This window comes from Rhincodon typus, chromosome 42, assembly GCF_021869965.1.
Source record: "Rhincodon typus isolate 14 chromosome 42, sRhiTyp1.1, whole genome shotgun sequence".
In the NCBI taxonomy this organism is placed as follows: domain Eukaryota; kingdom Metazoa; phylum Chordata; class Chondrichthyes; order Orectolobiformes; family Rhincodontidae; genus Rhincodon; species Rhincodon typus.
In genome coordinates, this window is record NC_063373.1 from 5,462,052 (window position 1) to 5,477,161 (window position 15,110).

At 45.1% G+C, this 15,110-nt stretch overlaps 1 protein-coding gene and 1 long non-coding RNA gene across 4 annotated transcripts; one reads left to right on the forward strand and one right to left on the reverse strand.

Moving 5' to 3' along the window:
- LOC125487451 (zinc finger protein 239-like) lies at nt 1-8,455 on the forward strand. Of its 3 annotated transcripts, XR_007265905.1 has the most exons (4): nt 1-110; nt 1,722-2,636; nt 2,815-3,367; nt 3,536-8,455. XR_007265905.1 is itself a non-coding variant. In XM_048619049.1 (3 exons), the coding sequence occupies exons 2-3, from the start codon at nt 2,050-2,052 to the stop codon at nt 2,819-2,821; spliced, it is 594 nt and encodes a 197-aa protein (XP_048475006.1). In that variant the 5' UTR covers nt 1-110; nt 1,722-2,049; the 3' UTR covers nt 2,822-8,455. The 3 variants fall into 3 exon arrangements, 2 of the variants coding, with proteins under 2 accessions (XP_048475006.1, XP_048475005.1); XM_048619049.1 differs by having other exon boundaries at nt 2,815-8,455; XM_048619048.1 differs by lacking the exon at nt 2,815-3,367.
- A 731-nt stretch (nt 8,456-9,186) lies between these two features.
- Nucleotides 9,187-15,110, reverse strand: LOC125487454. Its single transcript, XR_007265907.1, has 3 exons — nt 14,805-15,110; nt 10,057-12,322; nt 9,187-9,558 (listed from the first exon to the last, which is right to left on the reverse strand). It is a non-coding gene; the product is annotated as an uncharacterized LOC125487454 (long non-coding RNA).

Below are 15,110 nucleotides of genomic sequence, written 5' to 3' on the forward strand. Positions count from 1 at the left end.
GCATGCGCACTATTGGGACCCGATCTGACTTGAAACGGTCGCGTTGGACGTCGCATTGCGAATAGAGTCGTCGGTCGGACACGGAAGGACGGGTTCGGCATTTGGGTGAGGTAAGAGGGCTTTATCAACACCCGGTGTGAGCCTCAATCTCGGAATCGCGAGCTACCAGTCCGGTGTTTCAGTGGATAGCAATTGCTCGGGCTTTGTCTGGGTTTCACGGTCGATTGCTCTGCGGGGTTAATGGCTGCATCCGGGCACTTTGCCTCGCAAGCCCCGCCCCCATCCCGCACACTGGTTGGAGGATGCCGCTGTTTCAGTCATCCGGCAGCCTTCTTTCTATTGGTCAGGACCCGCTGTCACTCACCGACCGGAGCGTCATGATTGGAGTGTGCGCCGTCATAGATTTAAAGGGAACCTGCTCCTGTTGGTCGCCTCCACAGCCGCTCGAGGGCGCGACGGAGCAGTCAGCTGACCAGTGTGTGGGGGGGGGTGTCGGCGGGTCGGGATCACGTGATTAGAGCCACCAGACCCTGATTCCGGGTCGGCAGCTCCCTGGTCTGCAACTGCAAGGCTCCTCCTTCCGTCCTGGGTACTGCACCTCTTCCTGGGGAATCGACAGGAAGGGGAGGGCTAATATCAGGGCATGGGAGAGGCTGACAGTAACTGTAAGAGGTTAATAAAACAAAGCGCTGCAGATGCTGGAAAGCTGAATTGACAATAAAAGTGGGTCCACTTTTGTTTGTCATTCATATAAACGATTTGGATGAGAATTTCGGAGGCATGGTCAGTAAGTTTGCCGATGATACCAAAATTGGTGGTATAGTGGACAGTGAAGAAGGTTATCTTGGATGGCAAAGAGATCGTGATCAATTGAGTCAATGGGCTGAGGACTGGCAGATGGTCTTTAATTTGGATTAATGTGAGGTAGTGCAATTTGGTAAAATGAACAAGGACAGGATTACACAATTAATGGTAGGGCTTTGGATAGTGTTGTTGAACAGAGAAACCAAGTGGTTCAGGTTCATATTCTTTGAAGTTTGTGTCATAAGTAGATGGGAAGGTTAAGAAGGTGTTTAGCATGCTTGCCGATTATTGCTCCAACTAATCAGTATGGAAATTGGGACAGCATGTTGAGGTTGTACAGGACATCGGTGTGCTGTCTTCTGGAGTACTGTGCACAGTTCTGGTTGCCCTGCTATAGGAAGAATATTATTAAGTTGGAGAGAGTTCAGAAAAGATTTACCAGGATGTTGCTGGGAATGGAGGGTTTGAGCTAAAAGATAGGCTAGGACTTTTTTGACTGGAGAGTAGGAGGCTGAGGGGTGACCTTTTGTAGAAGTTCACAAAATTATGAGGGTTATTGAAAAGGTGGATAGCCAAGGTCTTTTCCCTAGGGTGGGGAATTGCAAGTCTAGGGGCTGTATTTTTAAGGTGAGAGGAGAAAGATTTTTAAAAGGATACGAGGGCAGTTTTTTTACAGTGATTCATGTGTGGAATGCACTGCCAGCGGAAGTGGTAGATGCGGGTAAAGTTAGAACGTTAAAACACATTTGTATAGGTATATGAATAGGAAAGGTTCTGTGGGAAGAAAGTATATGGGATGTGGGTTTGTAACTTTGAGGGAGCAAGAGGGAGGGAAAAAACAATTCTGTAATAACCGTAATTGTTTGTTCTGAAAATCTACCTGTACATACCACTAATTTTGTACACTCCTTTTCCAGGTTATTGGAAGGATATGATTTGAAGTTAAGGAAACTAAAACATCACATCAAGATTTAATAGTCATTTGATTCATCAGGACCTGATGATTATCAGATTTGAAATGTGGAAGGAGAAATATTTCTCCGTGTCCATGGGAGAACATTTTAATCAGTGAGACTGGAAAAGCATTGAGACACACGCACAGAAACACAGTCTCACGGGAGAGCGTTCCAGTGTATTCACTGTGCAAAGAACCCGAAAGCCTGAAAAATATCGTCTTTCCAGTGGGGAAAGGAATCATTCGTGTGTTCTGCACGTGGACAGGGGAGAGACAAAGACACCAGCGCCATGGAGAAACCGTGGAAATGTGAGGACTGTGGGAAAAGATTCACTTGTTCGTCCCGGCTGGATATACACCGGCGCATTCACACCGGGGAGAGGCCATTCACCTGCTCAGAGTGCGGGAGGAGGTTCACTCAGTCGTCGGGCCTTTCTCTGCACCAGCGGGTTCACACCGAGGAGAAGCCGTTCAGCTGCACAACCTGCGGGCAGGGGTTCAAGTCTGCCTCCCTGCTCGCCGAGCACCAGCGGATTCACACGGGGCAGAAGCCGTTCGCCTGCTTTGTGTGCGGGGAGAGATTCGATCAGATAGACGCCCTCCAGTCCCACCACTACTTTCACACCAAGGAGGATCCGTTCATCTGCGCGTCCTGCGGGAAGACCTTCAGGCGGACAGCGGACCTCAAAGAGCACCGACGCACTCACAGGGGAGAGCAGCCGTTCACCTGCTCCGTGTGTGGCAAGGGGTTCCCGTGGTCGTCCCAGCTGCTAACACACCAGCGAGTGCACAGTGCGGATCGGCCGTTCAGCTGCTCCGTCTGTGGAATGGAGTTCACTCAATCGCAACACCTCCTGAGACACCAGCGAATCCATAGGTAACCACACTCTGCCGCATTTTATAATGTTAATCGCATCCGGGATGGACTGTCTAACAATATTAGGCTTGCGTCTGATGATGTTAACAACCGTATAAACTGGCTGGAGTTTACTATTTTATGTGACAGAAAGTACTGGAGGAAACGTTTTCAATTCTGATATGACTATATTTTTCAGAACTTGAGGATAAACCGTCTCAATATAGGAAGAAACAACTACGATGGCATCTTGCTCATCGTGATGGGGTCACGTTTAAAATACTCTATCTACTTGTAGACTGATGTGGTTCTGCGCCAGCAGATCATCAGAGGAACATGATCATCTTCATGAGTGGAAGTGAACCTTTGAAGCTGCTTTACACTTGTGAAGGCACGGAAATTTTTGCATCTCTGGAGGCTTCTGCTTTTCGGGTTGAAAACCTGGCTCCAACCTGCCAACTTACTGGTCCAACAACGTCAAAGCTACAGCTTAACAATGAAGACTAATTATTTTACTCTCGACAATTGCTTGAAAAAAGACACATTTTGTTGAAGCTTTTATCTTTGTCTTGCACTCATCAGAGCAATGAGCTTTTTTTTCAAATCCTCAAGTTCTGAACAACTATATTTTTTAGTCTCCTGTCTGTCTTCAGCTTTATTATAGTCATTCGCAAAGTTGCCTGAAGAAAGAACAGAAAAAAAGTGACGTTTTTGGACAACGCTGAATATTTTAAAACAAACACACACTGTCGGTAAAATGAAAAATGGTTTTTGACTTCAATTTGAAAAGATAGTCAAAGCATCCGTGCACGTTTTTTGAGAACGCTTGGTCCGGTCTTTGGAAATCAAGCAGAAAGGTTTAACCCTTTTTCACTGACCGGGTGGTGGTAATTTAAAGTGAGGATTTTTTTCTTTTACAGAGTTGTAAAGAGAGATTGGAAGATCGTGTTCACAGCTGCCGCATGTTCTGTGTGATGAATTCCAACTGTCTCAGGGCAGCGGTCCCTCAATGGAGGGTCAGCCTGGAGAAGGAGCTCATGTTTATTCATGTTTTCTGTTACCACGGAGCTGGCTCATTAGGAACCAATGGGCCCTATGATGTCCCACTGAGCTGGTGCTATGACCTGGACTAGGCAATAACAGCAAGGCATTTGTGGTGAAAGTGGTTTTGTTCGCGACGCACTGAGGCCACTTACTTTTAAATCTCCAAAATGCCATTCACGGAAACGAAAGTGAAGGCAGCACACAGACATCGAAATTCTGCTGTAAATTGTGAAGACGAGCGACGATGCAACTTTTGTCAGTTTGATTTCAGCGGAGCGTTGGATCACTGGGTCGAAACAGCATCATTATCTTTCTCTTTGTAAACTCTCTCCATCAAATTTGTGCGGTTTTAGTATCTTCTGTAATTATGACAGGAAATGTAGAGGCTAATGTTGTCCTGTATTTTGCACGATCTCTCATTGGGGTTGATCACCGAGTGGTAATGGCAGTCGTTATTAATGTGTCATTGTTCGCCTTGTCGCAGATGTTCATTGTGTAGATTTTTTAAAAAAAGTTCAGAGAAAGGAAGCGAACTGGATGGTCAGTCTCTCTCTCGAGCCCCGGACTGCTTTCTCGTAATTTCTCGAGCATCATGAGCCTACAGGTACCAAAATTTTAACCAACCAGACAAATACTGGGGGTTAGTGTTGGCCACCCAATTGGACAGGAAGTTCCATGTGTGTGTACGTGTATGGTGGTGCGTGTTTTATGGAAAGGGTGTGTAGGTGTGTCTTTGTGTATTTCTGTAACACCTGATGTTCAGCCTCTGGGAATCCCGTTAAGTGCTTTGAATGGTACCAGTTGGAGCTCCTACAGCAGGATTACTGTGTGCTGTGTAATACTGACATTTCCTGTCTGCCCAGTCATTCCATTCAGTCAGCACTTGAATTGTCTGTCTGTTGTTTCACCACATTCCCACATTTCAGTGACATGATTTCTCATGTCACTGAAAACCTGATTCTGTTTATTTGAACACGTGGCCAAGAAGATAGATGAAGGCAGAGCAGTTATCTGCATGGACTTTTGACAAGGTTCCGCGTGGTAGACTGGTTAGTAAGGTTGGATAACGTGGGATCCAGGGAGAGCTAGGCAGTTGGATACAAAATTGGCAGGACAGTAGGAGACAGAGAATTATTCTCATTCGGAGTGGCATTTTTGTTGAGGCTAATGTTACAGCTGTACTCAGGAAGGATATTCCTGGGAGTACGTCCAAGGAGGTTGTTTGGGTGGAACTTAGAAATACAAAAGGGTTGATCACCTTATTGGGATTGTACTATAAGCCCACCATTAGTTGGTGGGAAATTAAGAAGCAAATTTGAAAGGCGATCTCGCTTATCTGTAAGAATAATAGAGTAATAATGGTATGGAATTTTAACTTTCCAAATATGGACTGGAACTGCCATAATGTTAAGGGCTTGGATGGAGAGGAATTTGTGTGTACAAGAAAATTTTCTTATTCGGTATGTGGATGTACCTAACAGAAGGAGCAAAACCTGACCTCTTGGGAGATAAGGCAGGGAAAGTGACTGAGGTGTCAGTGGGGGTACACTTTGGAACCAGTGATCATCATTCTACGAGTTTTAAAATAGTTATGGAATACGATAGACCTAAAGTAAGGTTAATATTCTAAATTGGAGTGAGGCCAATTTTGCCCGTATTAGGCAAGGATTTTCAAAAGCTGATTGGGGTGGATAAAGGGATGGCTGGAAATTGGGAGGCCTTCAAAAACGAGAACGAGAGTCCAGAGGCAATATATTCCTGTTAGTGTGAAGGGCAAGGCTGGTAGGTGTAGGGAATACTGGATGACTAGAAAAATTGAGGCTATGGTCAACAAAAAGGAGGTAGTTATAGACAGCTGGGATCAAGTGAATCTCTCAAAGCCAGTAGGATTATACTGAAGAGGGAAATTGGGAGGGCAAAACAAGGGACATGAGATAGCTTTGGCAAATAGGGTTAAAGAGAATCCAAGGGATTCTACAAATACATTAAGGACAAAAGAGTAACTAGGGAGAGATTAGGGCCCCTTAGTCAGCCTTGTTGATTTTTATGTGTGGAACCGCAGGAGATGGGGGAGGTACTAAACGAGTATTTTGCATCAGTGTTTACTGTGGAGAAGGATATGGAAGTTAGAGAACTTGGAGAGAAATAAATAGTGATATCTTAGTGTCCATGCTGCAGAGGAGTAGGTGCTGGACATCTGAAAACACAAATAGAGGGATAAATCCCTGGGACCTGATCAGGTGTGTCCTAGAACTCTGTGGGAAGTGAGGGAAATGATTGGGCCCCTTGCTGAGATGTTTGTATCATTGATAGCCATGAGTGAAGTGCTGGAAGGTTGGAGGGTGGCTAATGTGGTGCCATTATTTAAGAAAGGTGGTAAGGAAAAGCCAGGGGACTTCCAGACCTGTGAGCCTGAAGTCAGTGGTTGGTACATTGTTGGAGGGGATTCTGCAGGACAGGATCTACATGTATTCGGAAAGGCAAGGACTGATTAGGGATAGTCAAAGTAGTTTTGTGCGTGGGAAATTGTGTCTAACTAATTTGTCTTTTGAAGAAGTGATAAAGAAAGTTGAAGGCAGAGTGGTGGATGTTGTCTATAGGGACTTCAGCAAAGCGTTCAACGAGGTTCTGTCTGGTAGACTGGTTAGTAAGGTTTGATCACATGGAATCCAGGGACAACTAGCCATTTGGAATAAAAATTGGCTTGAAGATAGGAGACAGAGGGAGATGGCAGAGTGTTGTTTTTTGGACTAGAGGCCTTTGACCAGTGGTGTGCCACAAGGATCGGTGTTGGGTCCATTGCTTTTTGTCTTTAATATAAATGACTTGAATGTGAATCTAGGAGGAATGGTTAGTAAGTTTGCAGATGACACCAAAATTAGTGCAGTGGACAGTGAACGAGGTTATCTCAGAATACAATGGGATCTTCATCAGATGGGCTGAGGAGTGGTAGATGGAGGTTAATTTGGATAAATGTGAGGTGTTATGTTCTGGAAAGGCAAATCAGGGCAGGACTTATACTCTTAATCGTAGTGTCCTGGGGATGTTGCTGAACAAAGAGACCTTGGGGTGCAGGTTCACAGTTACTTTTGAAGGTGGAGTCACAGGTAGACAGGGTATTGAAGAAGGCTTTTGGTACACTTGGCTTTTGGTCAGTGCATTAAGTAGGAGTTGGGAGCTCATGCTGCAGTTGTACAGGACATTGGTGAGGCCACGTTTCAGAATACTGCGTTCAATACTGGCCTTCTTGCTATAGGAAAGATGTTAAACTTGAAAGGGCGCAGAAAAGATTTACAAGGATATTGCTGAGGTCGGTATTGTGTTTAATATTCTGAACGTGCCAGAGTGTTTCCACTTGTTGTTGTCTCTAACAGTAAAGGCCACAAACGCATGATGGAGACTTGGATGCCCAACGGGGAACTAGCAGATATTTCTTTCAACAGATGTAAGGTAGAATGTGAAAGTCACAACTGGGGGATGTGATTGTAGTTGTCTCAAAGTTACCTCAGCAGGTAACTAACTGAGAACATGAGAGAGAATGGGATGGAAAGATAAGATGAAAGAAGAGAATAGGAGGAGACTCTTTTTATTCACGCGACTGCCAGCTTCATATGGATCAATGTGGTGGAGGACATGAACGTGGCCATTGTCGGCCCAGCAAGCAAGAAGACAGAAAATTTGCAGAATTGTGGCTTGGTGGTTAGCACTGCTGCCTCTCAGCGCCAGGGACCAGTGCTCGATTCTGGCCTCGGGCAACTGTCTGTGTGAAGTTTGCACATTCTTCCCCCCCCCCTGTCTGTGTGGCTTTCCTCCCACAGTCCAAAGATGTGTAGGTTAGAATGGATTGGCCACGCTAAATTGCCCCATAGTGTCCAGGGATGTGCAGACTACGTGGGTTACAAGGATAGCATCGGGTGGGTTGCTGTTCAGTGGGTCAGTGTGAACTCGATGGGCTGAATGGCTTGCATCCACGATTCTATGAATTTCAATCCGAGATTGACAGAGATAGAGTTTATAAGCACCTTCCACAGCAAACTCAAACCACGCGAAACTACATTTGTTGTTCCTAAAATTCTGAACGTGTTAAATAGTTTTATGTGGACAGTAAAATGTTTCCATTTGTTGGCATATTCAGTACTGGGGCATAAGTACACAATGCAGTTAGAAATATTCAAAGAAAATTGACCACATTGTTTGTTTAACACATAACTGATTTATTTGACATCATTTAAGAATGTCAAGCCCTGTAGCTGGCCTGCAGTTCAACTTCAGCAGAAACAGACATCAGTGGACTTGGTTGAGTCCTGGGTGTGATTAACATCAGAAACGAGAGGTGGAGGTGGTTTTGTGGTAATGTGTCATCAGAATCCAAGATGTGGCAGGTGGGGAAATTTGAATTTACTAAACTTCTGGAATTTTATGTTTTAAGAAAAGGTAGCCTAACAGTGCTCATGAAAGCACTGTCATTTGTAATTCTTGCAAATGTTGTTTTAATCACCGGCAAAAATTGTGTACCTCAAATACTGTGAAGTTCATTGTATTATTCTGTCCAGTTACTATGGCTTTTTCTTTTATTTACCTCGATTGTAAATATACCTGTTCAATTGAATGGCCACATGAAATGTCAACAGTTGATTCAAATTCAAGTCACTTTCTCATCAAATAACATAACGTCCAATTCATCTGTTGAGGGTGCAAGTGATGACGCTGTCTGCCGGTAAGTTTTATTTTAAGGCAAAGTTGCATTATCATTTAAGTGATTTAATGCCGTAAATAAAGTATAACAGTGACGTGTATCTCCTGCATTACATTTCTATTACTGAATGTGCGTTTTTATACATTTTTGATAATGTGGACCTTTTTTTTTATCATGAATATCTGATCAACAGCACACTCCTGCTCCCATTGGTGCTGGTTAATAAAACGTTTGCAGTACAGAAAACCCGTGGTGGTTCACAAATGTACCATGGGGAACGAAATCTGCCCCCCCCCCCCCCCCCCCACCCAGTCTCGTATGTCCGTCCAGACCCAGAGAAAATGTGGTTAGAGTCATATAGCACAGAAACAGACTCATGGGTCCAACTGAACAATGTCAACCAGATATCCCAAATTAATCTAGATCCTTTTACCAGTATTTGGCCCATATCTGTATAAACGCTTCCTTTTAAATGTTGCAATTGTAGCAGGTTGTTCCATAGACGCACCATCCTCTGCCTGAAAAAGTCAGGTCCCTTTTATATCTTTTTCCCCTCTCACCTTAAACCTATGCCCTCTAGTTTTGGACTCCCCTCCCCTGCCCTGCGGGAGAAGACCTTTTGCTCTTCATCCTATCCGTACCCTTCACGATATTTACAAAACTTCTCTAAGGTCTCCCCTCAGCCTCACAGAAGTTTAAGAAGCAACTAGGTCTCCTCAATGTCCTCTGGACAACTAAGGATGGGTAATAAGTGCTGGCTGTGTTGTTGCACTGAAAGCATCTAACAGATTCTTAAGGTCTAATCAAAATTAAGACAAGCAGACATGTGCATTTTAATAGGAAGTAAATTTATTTGCTTAATTGACCTATATTAGTCAGATGCAAACTAATAAGTAAATCTTAAACTGTGTAAAACGCGCATGCACACACAAACGACAGTCTTGTACTGCCTTCTATCAGTTAGGGACTATGGCGACATTGGTACTAGGAGTTCTATCTCAGATTCCACAGCACTCCAGTGTGATGGTGAAAAGTTGGATGGGGCAAAGTCCCTGATTGTAAGATTATTCTGAATCAAAGGCTCCATGCTGAATCCCCAGGACTCAATGTAGGTGAGAAAACAAGTCTGGGTGGCCCCCTGAAGACCACACAAGCGACAGTCCTCTTCCTATCTTCAAGGTCTGGCAGGTTTACTCTCCCACCCTGTCAAAACAAATTTGTATTGTACTTTAGTTCAACTACTCCTTGTAATGTCCAGTTAACCCTTAATCATGGGAATCCCTACACTCTAGAAGCAGGCCATTCAGCCCATCGAATCCACACTCACCCGCCAAACAGCATCCCACCCCATTACCCTGTCCCTGTCACCCTGCATTTCCCATGGCTAACGGCCTGGTCTGCAACATCATCGGATGCCATGAGGCAATTTAGCATGGCCAAGCCACCCAACCTGTACATCTTTGGACTGTAGGAGGAAATCCCACACTAACAAGGGGGAGAACATGCAAACTCCACACACGGTCGCCCAAGGCTCGAATTGAAGGTAGGTCCTGGTGCGTGTGGCAGCAAAGCTAAGCACTGAGCCACACCGATCTGGTTTGAAGGTACAACTTTTAAGCCCAATACGACATAGGCCTAACCAGTGACTCTCTCATTTCTTGAATGAATAACAAAAAACAAAAATGCAATCACTGCAGTTACCTGTGAGCACGTGGGAAGTTGATCAGCAGAACCAGACTCCAGTGAATGCAGTTGTGATCTGGATTTTAATAACAATGGAATTCCCAGTTCCTGGCAGGTGGGATGAGCTGGTGAATCCCTTCCCACACTCCAGAGCAGCTGAATATATACACATACACACAACACACAAACACAGCACACACAAGCACACGTGCACCCCGCCCCCTCCAGTGCAAATTCACTGCTGTGCAGTGAGGCTCGATGATGGCCTGAACCCATTCCTGAGTGGTCTTTGATCAGCGTGAACAGGTAGATGGGACATCAGTCCAGTCCGACTTCCCAAGCATTTCTTATATTCTGGATATTTAAAAGATCTCTTCCTCTCCTCACCACCGCCCCCACCCCGTGAGGGTAGATAATCACCTGAACCGTCTCTCCGTGTGACCACGTTGATGGTACATCAGTTCCGAGGAAGGGTCACCGGATCTGAAACATTAACTCTGCTTTCTCTCCCTGTGGCTGCTGCTGAGTTTCTCCAGCCATTGCTGGTTGTGTTTCAGATTTCATTTAACATGATCGTAGCTGATCTTATCCTGGTCTCAGTTCCACTTTCGTGTCTGCTCCCCCTGAGAAACAGATCTATTTCTGTCTTGGATCTGTTGATTGATTCTGCCTCCGTTGTGCTCTGGGGCAGTCAGCTGCACGGATTCGCAACCTTCTGGGAGGAGGTAAGTCGATTCTTCTCATTTCTGTAGGTGGCACATGAGCCTTCCCAATTTAAAGGGTCTTATAGGGAGAGGTTGGCCAGGATGGGACTTTTATCCTTGAAACATAGGAGAATGAGGGGTGTTCATATTGAGATGCATAATATCATGAGGGGCACAGATAGGATGAATGCATGTAGTCTTTTTCCCAGGGATGAGGAATTGAAAACTGGAGGGCATAGGTTTAAGGTGAAAGAGGAAAAATTTAAGAAGGACCTGAGAGGCAACTTCTTCATGCAGAGAGTGATGCGTATATAGAATGGGCTGCCAGAGAAAGTGGTTGAGGCAGATACAACAGCAACATTTAAAAACCATTTGGATTGTTTAATGGATGGGAAGGGTTGAGAGGGATATGGACCAAATGCGGGCAATTGGAACTAGCTGAGTGGGCAGTTTGGGCCAAAGGGCCTGTTTCCATGCTGTATTACTCTTTGACATCAGAGTGAACTCACTGACGTATCGCTGTGTGGGATGACTAACTCCGGCAAAGCTCAGGGCCCCTCTCTGGTGTGAACTCGCTGGTGGGCCAGCAGGAATGTCTTCTCAGGTGCAGAGCAGGTGAACGGCCTCTCCCCCACCACCCCCAACCCCAACCCAATGCCCCGGTGTGACTCTACCACCACAAGTTGGATGGGTAATTGACTTTGCTCCCCTTTTCGGTGTGGCTGTGCTTTTGTTTGGGGGGGTGTGGGAGTTGCTCAAAGAAGCACCAGCCCCACCAACCCCACTGGAAGTGAAGGCGGTGGGGGAAGGAGTGGGCAGTCCAGCAGAAAGAAAGAAGCCCTCTACCTGTCAGAAGGTGGTTCAGTCCTGGACGTGATTGACAGCAAAATCCAAACTCCAACCCCCGCCCCGGTCATCACTTGTGAACTCGCTGGTGACCGAACAGGTTGGAAGCATCGCCGAACTCCTTCCCACACACGGGGCAAGGGAATGGTCTCTCGCCTGTCTGCACCCGCCAGTGGGTCAGCAAGTTGCAGAAATCGCTGAATCCTTTCCCGCAGTCCGGGCAAGCGTGCAGCCACTCTCCGGTGCTTGCGAAGGTTGGACAACTAGCTGAATTCCTTCCCGCACTGGCATGCAAACGGCCTCTTCCCCCGTGTGACTGAGTCCTTGGATCTCCAGCTTAGAGGGCGATTTGAAGCCCTTCCCAAAGTGCCCGCACTTCCACGGTTTCTCCATGGTGCGGCTGTTGCGTCAGTTTCAACGATGAGTTGAGAACTCTTGTTCTGTCACAGATTTTCCACACCAGTGGCTCACAGTATACAGTTTTTCAGGCCACGTAGTTAAAAGCTTTTCCCACAGTCCATGAGCTGGGAGCACCCTCAATTGGATATGTCCGTCTCTCAGTGCTTTTCCAGGCACACTTATGTTTAACATATCCAGGACAGGCAACTGTTTGCCCTTCTCGATTCAAAGGCCAGTGACATTCAAGTTCCAGTGAATCGAGTGACTGTCTGTTTCTCTCTCTTGGATCTTGGCGTGATATTAAGCTGGAGGTTGTCTGCAACGTCTCCAATATTCTGTCAAAGGAGTAAACAGAAGTAATTACTGTCAGTGCGGGATAGAAATTCTGAAGACAACCCTGGAGAAATTCCGTTCCTCTGTGACTCCTGAAAAGCTGTAAATGTCTGTCCCACGCACTTCTCCCTCTATTCTCACTCTGCTGGGCCCAATATATAATGCTTCCCCCTTCTAAAGGTGTTGATTGATAGATCACATACCCCGAGGGTCATGAAGGTGACAGCTGTGGAGATTGTCAACGATTTCAAAATGAAAGTGGGTTAGCACTCGAAGGAATTAAACTTGCAGAGCTCCAGGGATATGAGCCTGACTCAATCATTCTTAGGAATATCAGCTAGGCCTCCTGTTACTGACTGGACTCCTTCTGTACCACCATGTTTATCATGTTATGACTGAAACACTTCTACTTCCTCAGAAGACTAAGGAAATTCGGCATGTCCATAAAGACTTTCAGATTTTTTATAGATGCACCACAGAAAGCGTTATATCCGAATGCATGATGGCTCAGTACGGCAACTTCTCTGCCCAGGACCATGAGAGACTACAGAGAGTTGTGACCACAGCCCAGTCCATCACACAAACCAGCCTTCCATCCATTGACTCCATCAATACTTCTCACTGCCTCGGGAAGGCAGCTAACATCAAAGACCCCTCCCATCCCAGTTATAATCTCTCCCAACCTCTTCTGTCAGGCAGAAGATATTAAACCTAAACACACGTATCAACAGATTCAAGAACAGCTTCTTCCCCTGCAGTCGTAACATTGTATACCTTGCTTTGTTCTATTACCCGAATGCACCTTGTACGGTATGATATGATCTGCCTGTACTGCATGCAAAACAAAACTTTTCACTGTACCGAGGTATAGGTGACAATAATAAAATCAAACCAAATCAAAGAAAATAGCAGGACTGCACTCTGTCTGTCTGGTCCCACTGCTCCATGGCTCACAGTATAAATTCAATTGTTCTATGTTGAGGTTACAGGACGTTGATGAGGCCTCTTCTGGAGTACTGTGTGCAGTTCTGGTCATCCTGTTATAGGAAGAATATTATTAGGCTGGAGAGGGTTCAGAAGTGATTTGGGGAGGTTGCTGGGAATGGAAGGCTTGAGTTACAAAGATATTTTGGGACTTTTTTTTCACAGGAACGTAGAGGTTGAAGGGTGACCTTATAGAGGTTTATAAAATCATGACGGGTATAGATAGAATTAACAGTAGGTGTCTTTCCCTAGGATGGGGGATTTCAAGACTAGCAGGTGTATTTTTAAGATGAGAGCAGAGAGATTTAGAGAAGACATGATGGGGAAAATTTTACACAGAGGGTGGTTGGCTTGAGGGATGAACTTCCTGAGTAAGTGGTTGTTACAAAGTGGAGGTCAACCCCTCCTTTGAAAACTAAAACTGAAACACCCAGAGAAGCTTGCTTCACCTCATAATTTGTTAAAGGAAGTGTGAAAAGTGGTATAACCTGCCTCTCACCCTCCAAGTCTGTTATAAAGGGAAGGTTAAATGAAACAAACTCCTGACAGTCACTCTGTAATCAACAAGTAAAAACTTATCTAAATCTTACAGTGAACAGATTAACAGAATTACTAACAAATCGAATAATTCCCCCTTTAATATAACTATTCCCGAATAAAACAAAATTCAACTGGTATGCTGTTCCAATAAATATAAGTCCAACTTACATAAACCAAAATTAATAAAACAAAAACTTTAAAATTAGTCTCTTGAAATTACAGCCAGGATACATCTTCTGGAATCTTTGGTGCCTTCTCCACTGTCCTTCAGTCAGGAACATCTTTCTCCATCCAATTCTTGTGTCAGGAATATTAGCTAAGAGGGCCACTGTACCTTTAGTAGAAGATGTTTTCCTGAGAGCTTAGGGAATTCTGTGAGAGCCAGTGACTTTCTCTTTAAGGCTTGTGGTTGTTAACTTTAACAGGTAGCAGTTGCTGTCACACTGATTTTCAAATATCATCTTCTTTTGTATCCTTGATGACCTGTCAATTTCTTACAGTAGGATTGGTGCTAAGTTGTCAAAAGCATCAGAATTAAACTTAATTGGTTTTCAGGCTCCAAGTGCCTGGATTAAATTAATTGGCTGATATTAAAACTGGTTGCCTTAATAACAAATCAAAACTACTGCCTGCGTTGCTAAACATACAGCCTTCTTCAGAAGGGTCCAGACCCGAAACATCATCTTTCGTGCTCCTCTGATGCTGCCTGGCCTGCTGTGTTCCTCCAGGTCCACACCTTGTTATCTCAGACTCCAGCAGCAGCAGTTCCTACTATCTAGAAGTAATAGGAAATGTACTTAGAACGCCATAACTAATGTACAATGTAACAAAATAAACATATCCCAGTCCTATGCTGTTATACTGTCCTCTTAAATTTCCTGGTGAAACTCCCCTTTAAATTGTGTCAACCTGAGAGAAGAAAGGATATTAGATGGCTTTATAGCCAGGGAACAGACATACCTCAATCTGGACTCACTTCAATTGCGGCAAGTGATCAGTGTTCTCCCTCTCCCTCCCAGGATGAAGAAATGAAAAGGAGCAGAGACATTGCTCCCAGAGCTTGCACAGAGGAGGAAATTTCAGTCTGCAGCTCACTGAACAACTTCCGCGTTGTGACGTTCACAATAGAAGGTGGAACTTGCCCGAAGCAGCCAATAGGAATCGTCAAGCTCGTCGATGACGTCCTCGGCTTCCAGGCGGCGGGACACGCACAAGGACGCGGGTCCCATTGTCCCCCAGCCGCGAGCCAACGTTTCCAGGGCAACC